The sequence below is a fragment of the Penicillium verhagenii genome (genome assembly GCF_028828195.1).
Source record: "Penicillium verhagenii strain IBT 33310 chromosome Unknown utg000005l_segment0_segment0, whole genome shotgun sequence".
NCBI lineage: Eukaryota > Fungi > Ascomycota > Eurotiomycetes > Eurotiales > Aspergillaceae > Penicillium > Penicillium verhagenii.
The window spans coordinates 819,398-837,064 of record NW_026643169.1 but is presented as its reverse complement, the minus strand read 5'-3'; the positions used below and the strand labels follow the sequence as shown (position 1 = coordinate 837,064).

General features: G+C 48.5%; 9 protein-coding genes across 9 annotated transcripts; 6 read left to right on the top strand and 3 right to left on the bottom strand.

Moving 5' to 3' along the window:
• Nucleotides 1-366: 366 nt before the first annotated feature.
• On the top strand, nucleotides 367-2,295 carry N7466_003892 (uncharacterized protein; the record flags this gene model as incomplete). The annotated part of the gene is made up of 2 exons (XM_057163289.1): nucleotides 367-382; nucleotides 455-2,295. The coding sequence occupies 2 exons, from the start codon at nucleotides 367-369 to the stop codon at nucleotides 2,293-2,295; spliced, it is 1,857 nt and encodes a 618-aa protein (XP_057021970.1).
• Nucleotides 2,296-3,170: 875 nt separating this feature from the next.
• Nucleotides 3,171-5,516, bottom strand: N7466_003891 (uncharacterized protein; the record flags this gene model as incomplete). Its single annotated transcript, XM_057163288.1, has 3 exons — nucleotides 3,171-4,060; nucleotides 4,127-4,404; nucleotides 4,468-5,516. 3 exons carry the CDS (start codon nucleotides 5,514-5,516, stop codon nucleotides 3,171-3,173), a joined length of 2,217 nt encoding a protein of 738 aa, XP_057021969.1.
• Nucleotides 5,517-6,526: 1,010 nt separating this feature from the next.
• Nucleotides 6,527-6,812, top strand: N7466_003890 (uncharacterized protein; the record flags this gene model as incomplete). The annotated part of the gene is made up of 3 exons (XM_057163287.1): nucleotides 6,527-6,566; nucleotides 6,594-6,676; nucleotides 6,735-6,812. 3 exons carry the CDS (start codon nucleotides 6,527-6,529, stop codon nucleotides 6,810-6,812), a joined length of 201 nt encoding a protein of 66 aa, XP_057021968.1.
• Nucleotide 6,813: 1 nt separating this feature from the next.
• N7466_003889 (uncharacterized protein) lies at nucleotides 6,814-7,025 on the top strand (the record flags this gene model as incomplete). Its single annotated transcript, XM_057163286.1, has 2 exons — nucleotides 6,814-6,873; nucleotides 6,906-7,025. The coding sequence occupies 2 exons, from the start codon at nucleotides 6,814-6,816 to the stop codon at nucleotides 7,023-7,025; spliced, it is 180 nt and encodes a 59-aa protein (XP_057021967.1).
• Nucleotides 7,026-7,781: 756 nt separating this feature from the next.
• N7466_003888 (dual specificity protein phosphatase family protein) lies at nucleotides 7,782-8,633 on the bottom strand (the record flags this gene model as incomplete). Its single annotated transcript, XM_057163285.1, has 1 exon — nucleotides 7,782-8,633. The coding sequence occupies one exon, from the start codon at nucleotides 8,631-8,633 to the stop codon at nucleotides 7,782-7,784; it is 852 nt and encodes a 283-aa protein (XP_057021966.1).
• Nucleotides 8,634-10,141: 1,508 nt separating this feature from the next.
• On the bottom strand, nucleotides 10,142-10,552 carry N7466_003887 (uncharacterized protein; the record flags this gene model as incomplete). Its single annotated transcript, XM_057163284.1, has 2 exons — nucleotides 10,142-10,361; nucleotides 10,539-10,552. The coding sequence occupies 2 exons, from the start codon at nucleotides 10,550-10,552 to the stop codon at nucleotides 10,142-10,144; spliced, it is 234 nt and encodes a 77-aa protein (XP_057021965.1).
• Nucleotides 10,551-11,166, top strand: N7466_003886 (uncharacterized protein; the record flags this gene model as incomplete). The annotated part of the gene is given in 3 exon segments (XM_057163283.1): nucleotides 10,551-10,576; nucleotides 10,595-10,909; nucleotides 10,962-11,166. 3 exon segments carry the CDS (start codon nucleotides 10,551-10,553, stop codon nucleotides 11,164-11,166), a joined length of 546 nt encoding a protein of 181 aa, XP_057021964.1.
• A 1,422-nt stretch (nucleotides 11,167-12,588) lies between these two features.
• Nucleotides 12,589-13,879, top strand: N7466_003885 (uncharacterized protein; the record flags this gene model as incomplete). Its single annotated transcript, XM_057163282.1, has 4 exons — nucleotides 12,589-12,820; nucleotides 12,844-12,887; nucleotides 13,036-13,239; nucleotides 13,301-13,879. 4 exons carry the CDS (start codon nucleotides 12,589-12,591, stop codon nucleotides 13,877-13,879), a joined length of 1,059 nt encoding a protein of 352 aa, XP_057021963.1.
• A 507-nt stretch (nucleotides 13,880-14,386) lies between these two features.
• Nucleotides 14,387-16,855, top strand: N7466_003884 (putative C6 transcription factor; the record flags this gene model as incomplete). Its single annotated transcript, XM_057163281.1, has 1 exon — nucleotides 14,387-16,855. The coding sequence occupies one exon, from the start codon at nucleotides 14,387-14,389 to the stop codon at nucleotides 16,853-16,855; it is 2,469 nt and encodes an 822-aa protein (XP_057021962.1).
• Between the last annotated feature and the right edge of the window lie 812 nt (nucleotides 16,856-17,667).

Genomic DNA, 17,667 nt, shown 5'->3' with positions numbered 1-17,667 from the left:
GCCCTTTTCGGAACATTAGACTTTCATGAGGGCGGAGCCTCGTCTTGCTGACCAGTCACTTGATATGGAGCTTGCGGCTCATCCCCCCATAGGAGATTAGAATTAGGTATAGTCTGTAGACCCAAGTGAGTGCGGAAATGCATATCATCTTCGGCTGTGGCAACTGGATCTGAAATAACCCACCCCTCGCGCTCGATTCTTCACTCTTCAAACCTCCATTCTCCCACGCTCCACCGTCCTGTCATCTTTTGCTTTGCCTTCACCTCATTTGACCATTATCCCTGATCTGAGACACAAGAATAATCTTATTCCTACTACCCTTTCAACCATTACACCTATTATCACTGCCTTTCACTGCCTTTCATCATGACCATGATTCAAGGTACCATATAGCACCCTCACCTTACGCCTTTCTTCAACCTTGCGAGCTTGCTAACACAGGAACTGATGATAGGCGCCGAAGCATCCATGACCAAGGTCACTAGTGCCGGGCTTCGCCTGTCCTTACTCCTCAACGCTGCAGCATGTCAACTTGCACAGTCAAGGATTGAGATCCACAGTATTGCAAAAGGAATCACACTGTTTGCATCTACTCTGAAAGATGCGGGGAAGGCGTTGGATGCTACGAAAGTAGTAGATCTATCCCCCAGAGTGACGGAGAAGGTCTGGGAGATCGCCAACCAGGGCCAAGTGATGTTTATTGAGATCGAACACATGCTCGACAAATTGCAAGGGACCGACTCCAATGATGATCTGAGGAGACTTCCGATGCTGGAACGACTGAAATGGTGCTTCAGAAAACAACACGTCATTTACCTTTTGGCGTGCTTTGAATCGTTGAAGCTCAGTCTCATAGTCATCATGCGGGTTATTCAGCTAGCCCGTATTCTAGAATCGAACATCGATCTTCCCAGCTCGGCTTCTCCTACGGCGGACGATGTTATCGCTCAAGAGAAAGTAGAGACTCAGAATATGATTATCGTTCGATATTGGTCTACCAAACGCCTAGATCGCATGTGGGAGGCAGTGGAACAAGAATCCATGGAAGCTGCAAGTGACCCGACGAGTCAAAAGATCAATATTGACTACTACTTCTCCACCGCTACAGCTACAGTGAAGCCCAGCACCGTGGAGACAGCATTTTCTGGCATCACCAAGCTTCCCGTGGTTGCCTTTGGAGACATTGACGTTGGTCTAAGTGATATTGAACGCTCTCCAAAGGACATGGTCCACCTATCAGAGAGGGCAATGAACGGACTTCTATCACTTTGGGCTCCATCATTGAGCCCCAAGCAGCAACTCCCCAGCCCAATCACCCGCGGCTTCGAGTCCTGCCGACCGCAAGTCTATATCTCCTCCGACAACAGCGACGAAGATATAGAAGATCGCCAATTCGATACGTCCGAAGTTCGCGGCTATTACCTGGAAGGCAATACGACAGATTGGCGAAAACCTCAGTCCCAACAAGCCCGACACGAAGCTGCTCGTTTACGCAGTCAATACTCCGGGCTCCAGGCGCACGTGGAAAGCGAACCCGAGACTGACGACAGCTTACGGCGCAAAGACAAAATTCCCAAGTCCAAAACCGCTCCTTCAAGTGAAGACGGCGAGCGATCATTCTCTCCACGCCAGTCATCCGACCCCGGGGCTACGAAGGGGGCCCGCATCCACTCCAACAGCTTCACATCCGGATATGCACCCCATGTCCCTCACATCCCAGAACCGAAACATGTCGCCTTTGCCAGCACCAGCCTTCCACCCCCAGACCCAGGCATTCACCGCTCCAGATCATCATCGACATCATACCACCAGCAGCCTGTTTCATCCAAGCCCCCAGGATACCCCCAACAAGGCGTACAACAGGGCTCGCACAGATACGCCTCCAGTCAACAAGAGTACTGCAGAACCGCCCCACGCTCTATCCCAGTACCCCCGAACAACCGTCTCAATCCACCGCCTTCCATGCCCGGTCACTCGCCCCGAGGTACACCCCCCAGCCCATCCGAGCCTCACTGGCCCAGGTCGGACTCGCAGAGATACAGTAGCGCCAGCATGCCAAAGTCTAGGCACCACCAGCCTGCGTATAATCCCTCGTCCTCCTCCCCGGAGTCCAGCTTCCACCAGCCGCCTCCCCGTTCTTCGGGCCAGAGGTCGCCGTCTCGGTCTCGTCGATCCTCACGAGAGGAGAACAAGGACCGGAATAATGGTCTGAGGCGCAGTGCTACGAGGGGTCTTGCGGGGATCGGCGCTATTGCTGGATTTATGGATGCGCTGGAGGCGTTTCAGATCCTTTGAGTTGCGCCGTCCACTTTATTGTTAATGTCATTATTATTACCGATTTACCATTACTATCTAGTATCTAGTATCTACTACTCTCTTTTCAGATATGAAGAGCGTGTCTGTTTTCATTCGCTTCAAATGTTAACACTCAGGTCACGATATCTACAGAGACTATCTAGGTCAATCTATTCCCGGTATTATTATTTATTTATTTTCCAGTTTTGTCTGTCGGGATTAAGAAAAAATCCATGGAAGTATACAGGTCGGACTGCATGTTCGGTCCGATCTACCGCTTTAAGACCGGAACTTCTGTTCCCACCGAAATCCCGGCCGTGCTACGCGGCACGCCCGTGTTGCTTTGGGGGTCTGGAAAATGTTTCAATGTCTATTCAAATAGTGGGTGGCTCGCATTTTATTGAACTTCCGGGTCAACTTTCAACCTTGGAAGGCTGTGACTATTTTTTTCTTATATTCAGAGGGGTTCGCTGTAGGGACTGACCACCTAAATTTCTTTCTTTTCCAAGATTGTTTTTGTTTTTGTCTATTTTTTTTCTCCTTCGGCTATACAAATGCCTTCTCTGCCGGCTGCTGTACGTGAATCGCCTACTGGTACTTGAGCATCCATCAATCTACTTGCACCCGTGGATGAGAACTATGCTGCCTTCTAAGCCCTGGTTGTATTGATGCCTGTATCGTATTCATGTTTTGCTAATTATGTGCTGAGCAGAGACTATTTACCTACAAATGTCTATTATATACCGTATATACCTATGACACTCGACAGAACGCAGATCCATCAATCAAACTCATATCCGACAACCCAAAAAAAAGAGTTCCTTCACTTTATTAAAGCCTGGTGCACATGCTTCATGTTTTCTCTATATCCCAGATCAAAATTCAGGCAGAGGTGGCATGCCAAAAATGCTTCCATCGGGAAGCCACCCATCCAGCTCCATGCTTGCCCCAGCCATATCCTGGTGAGGAAGTCTGTGCGGATCAAACGCAAATTGCGGCGCAAGTGAAGTCGGCTGTTGCGAATACCCACCAGGGAGAGACTGGAAGAACTGGCTTTGATGGCTGCCATCCATGGGCCACATGCCCGCACCGCTCATGGCGACGTATCCATTATCGATACCTGGTGCCATATGCGATACACTGGGAGCCACGGGATATGCAGAGTCCATTCGCACAGCCGGATCGTGTGGGCCCATTTGTGTCGCGGCCATGTGCTCAGTGGGGGTTGCCGAGTTTGAGGTCGCCATCCTTACTCTGTCTGATGCGTATCGCTCCTCTAGGCGTTCATACCAGTCCCGACTCTTCACTGCTATGACATGGTACCACCGTGTGGGAATCTTGTATTTGCCACCGCCGCTCGCCTCGCCCAGTTTGTTGGCCATCGCGTCGAGGTAGTAGATGACATTCACGGTTTCTGGCGTGATGATCTCACTGAGTGCACCGGTGCGCACTGAGAAATGGATCTTCAGTAGCGAGGTTACTGCCATTGTGAATCGCGTGTACATCAGGTTTGGGAATCGGCGCATCGTTTCTGCGCTGCATGTCAAAAGAGCGTCCAATAGCTCGTGCGCTGCGTTCATCCATTTCACGGTGATATCGATGCGGGTGACGCTCATCGGGATGGCCTTTTGGGTGTTTCCGTCTTCATCTAAGTTTGGGAGGGTAAAGTCTCGTCGTTTTACGGCGTCGGGGTCTCGGTAGCCTTCTCCTACGCTGAGCTCGTACATGGCGAGGATGGCAGATCGATACTCGAGGATCATGGGCACTGTGGACGTTAAGAATGAGCAATCTTTCTAGTCGTGAAACAGGCCTCGGGGGATAGTCGTCTCACCTGTGAGCATTTTATTGGGAGTATTGTTTCTCCAAACTTCCATTTGCTTTTCGAACCACCGCAACACGGCTTGCACGCGTGATTCAGTTAATGTCGACAATGAGCTAGTGTCATCAAGGCCAAATGAGGCCATGGATTCATCAGTAATTCGCTGCAGTTTGAACCATACGGCGAGCCGTTGATCTGTTAGATGCGGCGATCGTTCCAGCTGAGCCACGCACTCCGCCATCCAGTCGTTAAATTGCAGTAAGTTCGGGCGTCGAGTCTTCATTGCAACACTTTTTTTCTCTAAAATCAGCTATGTATAGGAGGAGCGATAGGTTAAGGTGTGAATCACTGACGTTGATGATAAATGGTAGCATCCAAGAACAGCTCTGGCCTGTTCCGCCATGAGCTCATCATGGGGCTCTGAATTTTTGCGATCGGGCTTCTTTTGGGAAATACGCCGTTTAGTCGCGAGCCCGATTTCCAGCGCCATCGTCGACGCGATGTGCGCATATTGATAAAATTGCAGTTTCAAGGGCGAGTCCGGCGGGAAGTAAAAAATCATCATCAACAATAGTGCCTGCACCAGCTCAAGCGATTTTTCGCCCTCAATGAAGAACCGGTCCGCATACAAACGGACCATTTCGCGGTTCAGCACAGCTGCTAGATCTACATCGATGGAGATTGCCGCTGCAGAGATCACAGAAAGGAAGAGAACCGGCGCTGTCTGTCGCAGCTGTGCTGCGGTGGTGGTTGGTTCAAGTTTGACTAACGGGAAAACGTTGGACAGTTCATGAATGAAAAAAACAACCAATTGCTCTGCATCTTCGAGAGAGATGATGCCACGATCGACAACATCCTCAGCGTGGGGCCTACTAGACGCAGAGATAAAATTGGCATGCAATCCAGACAGAGTTGGAGGTGCTGAGAGAGATCCACTTCCATGCATTCCGGAGTGGGATGTGTTGTTGAATTCAGGAGAGTAGTCCATGAATCGGGCAGACTGGGAGGCGCCCCCGACGGACTCCGGAATGGAGCCCAAGGCACCCTGATAATCCATATCACCAGACTCGTTGTCTTGAGAAGTGATGCTGTCATCGGAATATTCCGGCTCGCTTTCTTCTCGAATTCTGTCTTTAAGTAGAGTGCGCATCACGCGCATCTCTTTTTCCAATTGGGCCACTCGGGAGTCGGTCCGTTTACGGGGCCGCCGCCTTTGCGGTGCTACAAAGGTGCAAGCCTTCTTGCCTTTGGCACATCGTTGACATTGGTTTGGCGTGGTTGGGTTGGGAAGACAGCGAACTTTGAGATTTCTGCACGACTCACAGGATCGGTTGAGTGGCTGCTGCGGTGCGGATAGAACCGGGCTTGTTTCACCATGAGGAGTAGTTGGGGACTCGGACATATTCACATAATAGACCGTGGGGGAAGAGAGGGAGATCGAAGTATGAGGGTGCTGGGAGTGGATTGAAGAGGCCAGCAGAGACGAAGATTTTCAAACCTCAGCGACGAAGGTTAAAGAATCAAGTTTCCAGCCTGTGTTATTCGGTCGGAGGATTTCGACTCATCGTATCGAATGCAGATGGAGAATTTATCGAAAGAGGCAAGCATGTGTATGTACACCACACAAACTCCCACGTCCAGCAATAAAAAAGAATGCAGAAATAATTGGCGATCGACAAGAATCTTCACAAGGAATCATATATTGTACTGATCTCGACAGCAAGGGCCTCATTCGCGTAGAATATGAGCGGATTAACGAGAACAAAGCAGGGTCCAGCCGGGCTTGGCCACACAGACATGTGCAGATTCGCCAATTGTGTCCAGGGGCCGAAGCTTAATGTGCAAAATGTTAGGTAAATCAACGATATGTGTGGTGAAGGTTGACTGGAACAGCTGCCTGTTTCCACTTTTTTGATGCGATCCACCTGAACACTCTTTGGGCTGTGTGGTGGCTCTGAGAGGCTCTGTACGGGGTAGCGAGGTCTTGGGTGGCAATATCGCAACTTAAATTTTCAGGGTCCAACGGGGATCCCGTTGCTAGATTAGGGAGGAACAGGCACCAACCGAAGCTGTCAATCTATCGAGATGGACAAGGTCCATGGAGTTGCGAATGAGAAGTTGTCCTCTGCGGAGTAGAACCCTAATGACAAACCTGACGAATCAGGCTTGGCTATCTCCACTTTCCCCCACTGACTGGCAAGATTTGATTGGTTGGAAGATCTCCAGGCTTGACGGCTCCGGCCGATTGCCCCATTCGTTTCTTAGTCAACTTCTCGCTGTAGATTGCCTTATCTGAGAACAAGCTACATACCGAGGACCATTCTCGGGATATTCAGCTTATGCGGGATATTCTCTAAATGACTACTATTAGTATCGGATCTGGGGTTTGATACCACAGACATCACAATGAGAATGACTGGCTTGATAGAAAAACTCAATACTATGGCCGAAAGTTGAAACACTACCAACATTGGAAAAGCCCGTCAACTATTGCAAGCATGTGACAAACTCAGGAATAAAGTTGAGACAACTTTTGACTTGGCAGCTCGTCTCGTGCTCTCGGTAAGCTGTGTGGGCCCACAGGTGGGAAAAAGTACAGAGACTTAATAGGTGCAAGTAGGGTCATCAAGCAATAGCCTTGAGGCTAGGGGTCGATCTCAAATTGATCAATGCGATAGCCACTAAGGTCGATCGGTAAAATGAATCAGTCAAAATCGATGAGCTTGCTAAAGAGACAGGCGAGGAGCCACTGCTGGTTGGTAAGTGCCGCTCATCAAACAATGCCCACCAGGCTAAGCTGATAAGCACTACAGGACGCATAATGCGATTCCTGGCTGCCATGTGCGTAGTCAAGGAAGTAGTTCCAGGCTCGTATACTTCAATAACATTGATAGTCTATTATAGTGGATAGATGGGTGGAAACTCATAAGAAAAATATGACATATGTGACAACCTAGTATATATACTCTAATCTATACTATTAAGTTATCATTGCCAGAGGGTTTTACCTAATTCGTGTGTTCAAATGTTTACGGTCTATCCGTGACGGATCACCATGGCCTACGCCCGTTTCCATCGAATTGACCCAACGTTCAAGAATCTATGAAGCCCACGTTCTATGACCAAGATGGGCCCCCAGTTTTATGAGAATAGTCAAGGGGGAGGGGGGGGGGGGGGGGGGGGGGGGGGGGGGCTGGGGGGCTTTTCTATATGTAATATTGTCTTAAAAAACGATGTTTCGGCCCTAAAACTTTACCAAGACAGCCCCGAAACAAAAATCTTCAGGGATCACGAAGATCCGTCTGGTTATCCCTTATTTCGCTGCTGCTCGCCATGGTAGCTTTGATGCAATCCGTGCGATGCTTAAAATCTACTTGGCGGATCCAACGTATACTGAGCCACTTAAGAAGTTTCTGGAACTTATTTCTTTCTTTCAAATAAATGTGGCATGTGCCGGTGTATAGTGGGAGCTTTTCTTGTGGGGATTGAATAGGCAGGTGACTAAAAGGATATCTCAGGACATACAACATTTGAATGAGAGATAGAGTGGTCAGGGTCAAGATTAGAACATTGAAGAGTAAGTATTATATTTAGCTAGGTAACAGACGATGATGCTAATCAGGTATGACGCGTGCGAACATGGTAATAAAGCAGAACCTTCAAATGTTCAACTCCAAACAATACATTCTGGGTAGAGCTCCTTGATCAATTTTTGCTGGGCCCGCTCACAAGGTGCCTTCAAAAGCAGATCTCGATCTTTCAAATAGGCCTTGTACATTGGTTTCGGGACTTTCTTGCTTTCATCCTCCCATACCTGATATTCCAATGCTCCCCAGATTTCAAGTTGCCGCTGCATATTCTCCCGCGGCCAGACCTTCTGCTTGGTCCGAACATACTTCAACACATCTTGCCACGGCAACTTAAGCTTGCGCATCAAATAAGCGATGATAATCGTCGGTGAACGTGACACTCCGGCATAGCAATGAACTAGTATCGCCTCTGGCTCAACCTTTTGTTTTTGATGATGCAAGCGCACTCGGAGGGCGCCCCGTGATGACCAGTGAATGCGACCAGCTGTTTTTGTTGTGGGTTTTTTACTTGTATTTTTGGCAGCAACATCATTCTCGGCTTCAGTTGGGAGAGCGGAAAGAGCAGCAAGAGCAGGCGAGGCCATGCGGTCGATAAAGTTGCAGATTGTAGTCATTTCGGCTAGGAAATCTTGCGTTGCAGAGTCATGACACTCGACCCATCGGTGTCGGCTCTCTGGGATGCCGGCCTCTCTAGTGCGGGTGGACCACCAACTCCAGGAGTCGTTGCACAAAGAGAGGATTGCGTTAGTTCGGTTAGTTTGGAGCATTTCGGGTGTGCATGTTGCTAGGACATTTCCGAGAAATAGACCAGGGACGATTTGCCTCATCCGAGGTATCGATGTCATCTGACGCATTTCAAACACGTTGATATGCTGGTCTCTTGGGTTTTTATCCATGACGCGGGTTTTGTTTTTTCCCCTTCCTTTCATGTAGATGATCGAGAGTGGACGATATAGTTGTGAGGTTATTTAAGACGTAAATGCTTGTGTAGGCTGAGTTGGAAAACCGCAGAAGTGCCAGCTCAAGTAGAGACTTCCGCGCACGTATGTGGTATATGGAAAGTTACTTTACCCTTTTAGGCCCCCGCTATGGTGTCCGCAGCCATTCTGGGAGCTCCGAGTCAGATCTGCGACCATGTCGTTTTTTCCATCTACAGCCCTTCTCATTCCTATGAGTCAGAGATTACTCATATATTTGTTGGTTTCTATGTGAAAGTGAAATGCCATGTTTCTGGTTTTGCGGGCTAGGCAGTGGAACTGGTAGCAATTAAGTGATAGAAAATATACCGAGGTAAGAAGTACCTACTAGATACTAAGTGACAGGGTAAGTACTTAGGGATTGGTGAGGTACCGGTAAGTAACTGGAAAATTCCACATACCTAGTACTATCTGCTGGTCACTTAAGTGTTCCAAGGTTCAAGCCATTATCCGAGCATAGAGTAAATGATAGCTATTGCATGCGATTTCGGCGACAGCGGTGACAAACCCTCATTCGACAGTTCCTGCACATAAAGATATACTCACGATAGCACATCTCGCACTCTAGACTTTCTTGATTATGCCAAGCCCATTGGGCGCTTCTGTGGTGCTCACAACCAACCTCTTCATGTTGACGAAGGCTCTGAACAATGTGACGAATTTTGGGAGCCGCATTCGGGTGGACCTCCTCGATTTGCCATGTTCAGAAGGGAACAGTTGCAGTGCTTCCATTCCGCGTCACATATGAAGCAAAATTATTTGCAACAGCTGCCAGCACAAAGCTATTAGTTTCCACAGGCGCGAACCTTGTTGTTCGATCCACAGTATGTATGGCTGCCCTTGACTACCACGGATCGAGGAAGAGAAAAGGCACAAAGAATCAACAGTAATGATATTCTTCAGGCAAGCGGCATGGAGAGGAGAAAAGGAAGGAGAAAGGAAGGAGAAAGGAAAGGCGAGAGAAGCTCTCACTTACCCCAGGCCTGACTCTATCTAACTATCTACCCGATCCAGACTAGTCGCACGCTGATAACTGAGGCATGTCCTGTGACCAGGATGTGGGGTAATGTACCTCGCACCCTGGGAAACCACATATCCTAACACTTGTTTAGGCATACTTTACTTGCCGACATGTTGTATGGTTGCAACCACGAACAAGTTTTACCAACGCTCGGCAGTGGAAGCATCGCTTCCAGTTCTTATCTGCCGCCAATTCTAACACACCTTGAAGCGTCTGGTCTATTGGACATTCCAAACCGGGGTGTGCAATTGCCCGGCAGGTCAGGTGGGTCTATTGGTTGCACTTGAGACAATTTCCAATCTCGTTTTCAATGGCAGATTGGGGAATAATCGCGTAGCTCGTCATAATTGAGGATACTCAAAGCAAATCCGGGAGGAACCACCTCTCCACAGCAACGAGGGGGGTACAGTTCTTCATCTTTAATTGCCCCAAGAAATAATTACCTAGAACAGTCGAGGCAAAATTCATGACCGCAGGCGCCCGTGAACACAGAATAATGGAGCTTATCAAAGCATGAGGCACATTCCTTTGCCTTTCCTGACTCTGAAGAGCCTTTTTCATTGTCCGGTCCATCACTCATGGCCTTCCGACTCATCAAGTCGCACTCGCCCATAACAGCAGAAACGGCATTGTCATCAGCAGCTGCTAAGCTCTCGGGTCTTGTTGGTATATTTCGTGCGGTTATTCTTCTCACTGATCGGATTGAGCTTAGCATAACTGAAAATAGCATTCGAGAAATAATCCAAGCACTCACTGAGAATTAGGTAAAGCTGATTTTGATCTGCTCAGGTGCCCTATATCCAGGTCCTAACTTATGTATATTCTCAAGTACTTACGGAGCCCATCCCATGACTGTGAAATCAAGCTTGCCCGAGTACTTTCGTGCCTAAAGGTGGAATAGCCCTAGCGATGCCTTTGATAGCCTTTTCCAATTTGCCACATGCATCGACTCACCCCATTATTTTGAATTCTTGAGCCGTAACCCATACTACCAGCAAGCTTTCAACACCACCATGGGAATGTCATTTCGTCGCCGCGGCAAAGGCTGGTTCGATATTTTCCCGGTCGCGGATCGATTGCGCGTACCCAGTGACGTTGATCCACTGCTTGTGGATATTGGCGGCAGCCAAGGCGGGAACCTTTTGAAATTCAAAGCTCAGTTCCCCACCCTAAAGGGAAGCTCATCCTGCAAGATCTGCCCACAGTGGTAAAAGGAGTTTCCAACCCTCCTGCGGCCCTGCGGGTATTGAAGTTTAGAGTCATGATTTCTTCCAGGGACAGCCAGTGAAGAATGCCAAGACCTATTTTATGCGAACTGGTCTCCACGACTGGCCTGATAAACTGGCAGCCCAGATTCTAGGCCGTGTGCGCGATTCGATGGGTCCTGGCTCGGTATTACTGGTCCACGAGATCATGCTACCCGAGTCCGGGGTGCTGTTGTCGTCTGTTCTGTCTGATATGTAGACGATGGGCTTTTTTTTGCGTCACTGGAGCGTACAGAGGCGCAATGGCGGTTCTCGCTGTTTAAACAAGCGGGATTGGTATCAGCTCAGACGTGGCTACCGGACGGATGTGATAGTAGTGCTGAGTCGTTAGCGGAGCAGCCCGCTCTTTTTGAGACTCGAAAGGGGGGTAAACAGTTCAAATGATGACTGCCAAGGTTGCTGGGGACGCCACACGCGATGTGATTGTATAGATAGATCTTATCAGGCGTTTTCAAAGTCTTGGCGAACGGGCACTAAGACAAGATGGCGCGCTTTGAAGCTAAAATGTTGAATTCAAAAAACGGTTAGGAGGCCGCGTATGCACTTGCCATGTTTAAATCTTCAGGTAAAGGTTAATCAGGCCAGATTGCAACATTGAATAACATTGAAGGTGGACATGGGAGGTTTGTTGAAATTTTGCCTAGAAGGATTAGAAGATTGAAATGTGTGCATATACACATAGTACTATGTATGTTAGACATACCCAGGCATGAATCAAAAACCAGCTTGGAAATAACAAAACAAAGCGTTTAAATGTACGAAAATTCTATATATATCGTATTTCCAAGACAGACCCATCGTACACGTTGCCATAATGGGGTGACAAGCCTTCTCTAACTGGAGCGATGTGGGGGCTAAGCAATGTGGCGGACCAATGCAGATTCTGCTTTTGCTACCACGGAAACGCCGGCTTTACCGCCACCATTGGCATTGACCCTAAGAGCGAATACGAATCCAGTATCTCATCTCCGTCCTCGTCATCGTCTCAGATGATTTCTTTCCGCTCAAATATATTGCTGGACTGTTTTCTCCGCACGGAATATGGAATGCGTGTCGTATGGAGAAATTAGTAGTTCACCTTAAACGGGCTCCGTACGTTCCGTAGAAATGACCCCGTTCGGACCCATCAATGATTGTAAAAAAATTTTTAAAAAAAAGATAAAAAAATTCCGAGCGGGCTTGCGGGCTTTTCCCGAACGCGCAAGCCAATACAACCTCGTACATCTGATACATGGAAAAAACGGAAAAAGTCGATCGATTAACCACTTCTCCACAGCGCTTGAATGGGTAACTAGCCACACGAGATTGTTACAGGCCCGCTTCCTTCTTTTGCCCACTCCGCCCTTGGCTCTTTGGGCTCCACGCTTTCTCTCCTGACCTTCACTCCTTCTCCCCTGTACATATTCGCTCATTGTGGTTGTGGTGTATATACCCTCATTCGACCTTTCCGTATCCTTATCGGTTATCGTTAACCGCCCCCCCTTTTAAATACGCGCTGGACTCCCGCACATCCCGCTCTCACCGAAACATCCGAGCCTTGCACCACGTCGGGGGTTGTTGTATATACCGGGGCATGAAGTGGGAGATTGTGGGGGACATATAATCCATCGATACCCGAGTGATGCGATTCTCATTACCGAGCCTGTTGGGGCTCTATGGAGTTCTGTCGGCTACCGCCGTCACCGTGGTCCATGGAGAAGGCGAAGCAGACATTCCAGGAGGAGACATTGGAGAAAGCCAAGGCTTGGAGACCCAGGAGGCCCAGAACCAGCTACCCAATTTTATGAGCGTACGGCCGGACCTTGCCAAGGCTTATGACGGTGAACTCCATATCCCGAAAGCGAAATATTTCAGTAGGTTCAATCCCATCGCGCAGCCGCATTGATCATCAGGCCCTTTGACCAATCAATTGCGACTATGGTCCAATCATGGAATTTTTTTGACTGACTCAACTTGTTTATAGCGGAATCAAGGTATGCTTCAGGATGAAAAGGTTAAACTGAAATTCAATCTAATATATACTAACCGTTTCTGTTATTGTCAGCTTTCATCATCACTATGACGGCAGGTGTGTACTACAAACTCTTTTTTACTACCTCTCCTTGCATGCGCTAACGCCGAACCCAGATATGCCAACGAAACATTACCGGACGAAAAAGTCATCCCATATTTATCAAACCTGATCCAAACCTATCTTGAGACCATGAACTCAATTGGCGCCGAGACATGGATTATGCATGGAACCCTCCTCTCATGGTGGTGGAACCAAAAGGTATGCGACATCTGGGGGCGGAATGTGGTACCAACTAGCTACATTTGCTAACGATCTCCAGATCTTCCCTTGGGACAATGATCTAGATGTTCAAATTTCCGAACCGACAATACACTTCCTAGCTGAATATTATAACTTCACCGACCACCATTTCGAGATCCCTGGCGTCGAGGGTGGCCGCACCTACCTTCTCGAAATCAACCCCAACTACATCGTTAAAAGCACCAAGGACCGACTGAACGTTATCGATGGGCGATGGATTGATAAGTCTTCCGGGCTTTTCATCGATATTACAGCCGTGCGCCCCGATGACGAGAAGCGAAAGCGTGGCTACCCCGAGGCCTTGATGTGCAAGGATAGACACCACTATGATGAAAGCGATATATTCCCACTCCGAGTCAGCTATTACGAGGATGTCGCCGTCAAGATTCCCTACGCCTATGCCGCGCTACTTGCTGAAGAGTATGGTGCCTCGTCGATGACCAAAACCGACTTCCAAGGACATCATTTCAGTGACTCGAGCAAGATGTGGGAAAAGTACTCAAGAAAAGTCAAGCGTTTTCTTCGACGAGGCTGGCGCGGTGATGATACACCTAAGCGGTCGGGTACCGAACCTCTTATTCGTATGGATGCTATTTAAGTCTCCATTTTCACTGCATCTTCGTTTGGTCCCTGGTGTGATCATTTGAGCCATTTCCTGTTTTCTATTTCTCTCTCTCTTATTTTTCCCGCATCTACCTGGCGTTGACAATATCCGTTTGGACTTGAACATATTCTGTTTGGCATTTTTTTGTACTGATATCGACTTGCATGTATACATATCATTGCTTGAGCATCAGTTGCATGTGTATTTAACAGTCATGGATGGGCTTTGGAAATGAAATCTACATTTATGAAGTTTCAGGCACGTATCATACCAATTTTGGTCATTGACCTTGCTAAGGTTATTCACGGAGTTGGAAGTTTTCGGAGTCCCAAAAGGGCAATAAAGAGCCTAGAACTCCGGGCTGACTCACCAGTCACATGGAGCTTGCGCCCCCAAAGTAACTTAAACTTATTTGCTGAGCTTACAAAACATTCGGCACTGCTAGAAATTCTTCTTATCTGATGGAAGAATGTCGTAGGCAAGCTTCGACTGCCTTGCATCATGTCGTTCCACTCAGCTTTCCCCGAAGGGGGAAACCACTCCTCCAGCGATAATTCTCCGACCGGTGTACCATCCACAGTCCCCGCCACCGCCCCGCGCCCGTCACTCGACTCCGCCAGCTCACGCAGCTGTGTAACCTGCAGACGCCGCAAAGTTCGCTGCAACAAGCGGTCGCCTTGTTCCAATTGTGTGAAGGCCAACATCGAATGTATCTTTCCTCCGCCCGGCCGTGCTCCCCGCAAATCCAAGCGCCCGCCTGATGCAGAGCTTATATCCCGCTTGCGACGCCTGGAAGGTGTCATTCAGCATCTGAGTGATAAGAACGGCGAGGCTGGCTCAGTTTCGAGTGTTTCACCAATACAGACAAATTCCTCTACTCTTCCCTCCGCTTTTACCAATACTACTGCCAATACGTCGCCATCTGCAGTTGCAAATCCTATAACCACCGCCGACGCTAATGCTCAAAACGGGATTTGTCCATTTGAGGATAACGACCCCAAAAAGCTTGCGCCTCGCAAATTCGAGAATGAGTTTGGGCGGTTGGTTATTGATGAAGGTCGGAGCCGATATGTCAGTAATCGGTTGTGGGCTAGTCTTGGAGATGAGGTTGAGGAACTTCAAGATATTCTCGACCATTCTTCATCCGAGGAGGAGGATGTTTCATCCCCCGATTCATCTCCTGCGGGCTCTCAGGATGGATTCCTTTTTGGTTACTATTCTCTAGCTCACTCCCTTCGCGAATTTCATCCTCCGCTTCCTAAGGTATCGAAATTTTGGGAGATTTACAAGGAGAATGTTGCCCCCTTAATCACCATTCTGCACAAACCCACTGTCAGAAATCTCTTGATTGAAGCAGCGCAGCATCCCGAATCTTTGGACAAGAACTCGGAGGCTTTGGTGTTTTCTATTTATCTGTCCGCTATTGTCAGCTCAAAGCCCGAGGATTGCTTGGCACAGCTTGGAGAAGATCGAAAGACAGCTGTCAAACGCTATAGATTTGCAGTTGAACAAGCCTTGGCAAAGGCCGGCTTCCTTAACACACAGAGCTTGATGCTTTTACAGGCGGCAGTTCTGTTCTTGATATGCATTCGTCGAGAGGATGACTCCAAGTTCGTCTGGTCTATGGATGCCATCATCCTTCGATTGTCCCAAGGCTTGGGCCTTCACCGCGATGGAACTAATTTTGCACTGAAGCCATTTGAGACAGAAATGCGCCGTCGCCTGTGGTGGCATATATGTCTCATGGATGTCCGGTCCTCTGAGGACCATGGAACTGATCCGCTTATTCATGAGAGCATGTATGACACTCGAGTACCGTTGAATATCAACGATGATGATTTATACCCAGAAATGACAGAGGCACCCGTGGAGCGAGATTGCTGCACCGATATGACATTTTGTCTCATCCGCTGTGAAATCACAAGTGCCCTGCGACGGGTAAACTACACATGCCCTGGTAGCCGATTCCGTATGGGCGACACTGCTCCATCGACTGATCGTTGCGAACGGATGATTCAAATAATTAACAACCGAATCGAGGAACGTTATATCAAACACTGTGACATGAATATTCCTATTCATTGGGCATCTGCAACAGTGGCACGACTCATTCTCGCGAAGTTGTGGTTAATTGTCCACCACCCTATGACCCGGAAGGATCGTTCCACCAACGTATCTCAAACAACTCGCGAGAGCTTGTTCATCACTGCGATCGAGGTCCTCGAGTTTGGGCGTCTCCTCGAGACTGACCCCAAAACAGCCAAGTGGGGATGGCTATTCCGAACCAACATGCAATGGCACGGAGTCGCATTCGTCTTATCTGAAATATGCGTGCGACCCATTTGTCCTGTCACAGATCGAGCCTGGAATGCCATTCATGCGCTTTATGCTAATTGGACTATGCATGGTACACACAAGAAGGGCATGCTCTGGCGCCCATTGGATGCTTTGATGAAACGCGCCGTCGCAACTCGAGCCAAAAAGCAGGAGGAGCTGCGATCTCAGTTTGGACCAAATCCCCAACCACCGTTCGACTCAACTATTGATTTTGCCGCTACACATCATCACACTCTTCCACAATTGCCCATATCTTTGGATTCGCCCTCTATTTCCCCTGGCACATCAAGAAATCTTTCGATAGCCGAAGATCCTGGACATATCAATCTCAGCGCTGGGCCATGGGACACTTTGCAAACCATCTTCCCCAACACCAACATTCTGGCTCCCGTTACTCTTGATAACTCAACAATGGCAGACTCGGTTCCTGTGAATATCTTACCGAGTGGACTTTCATTCAATTCTCCCATGGGAATGAGCAACGCGTTCATGACTCAGGACAACAATATGTCCGAGTCGGTTCCACTAAACTGGGAAGATTGGGACAATGTCATGCGTGAATTCCAGATGGATGTTGAGAATGATAATACAGCCGCTGGGAATGTATCCAGCGTCACTGGATGGTTCGCATAAAGCCAGTAAATCCGGAGTTGGACTCTCTTTTTTCCTTGCCCCATGCTTGACTCGGCCTTGGCGATGTGCTTTGATACAACATGCATCTTTTTATCACACCCTCGGTGTATTTATGACGATTTGACGATTATGGTGCTTTATGGCGTATGTCGGTTTGGACCACTATTGATTCTCTCCTCAAATGTATGATACGATACCACTCTTCTCTCTTGACGGGGCGCCAACCCGATACCTATCTTGGCACAATATACTAAAAACCCAACCATCCACTTTATCAATTGTAATTTATTGAGTATGATGTTCCAATCTATGAATTAAAATTAGTCCATGGGGTCCACAGCATCCAAGTCGCACAAAGCGAATCTTCTTCAAGCCCGCCCTCTGGTCAGTGAGCAATTGAAAGCCTTGAGCACTTTGGGGTGAAGCGCCCGGAGGCTCCTACATGTAGGTATTAGGAACCTTATGCACGCGAGTCATGACTTGGCAGCAAAATATTTTCTGGGGACTCCTTATCGCGGCGGTCTCAGAGCTGCGTACCTCACACAGGCAAGTCATGTCTCTGGGCTCTGCCATAGCAGCATCAGAATATGATCTCGCTTGGGAAGGGCGGCTATTTCAAAACGATTTGATTGGTCTAATAAATGCAGCGGCTGCATCTATGTGCGGGGAACCGGGAACTGGGAACATCCTGCGGTGCTATGCATGCGGCACTGTCGTGTCAAATTTGGTCCTCTCTCTGGGTATATGGGAGACAGGCATGGTAATCAGACCATGGAGCCTCCCCAATATTCCATCTCCAAGATACGAGGAGG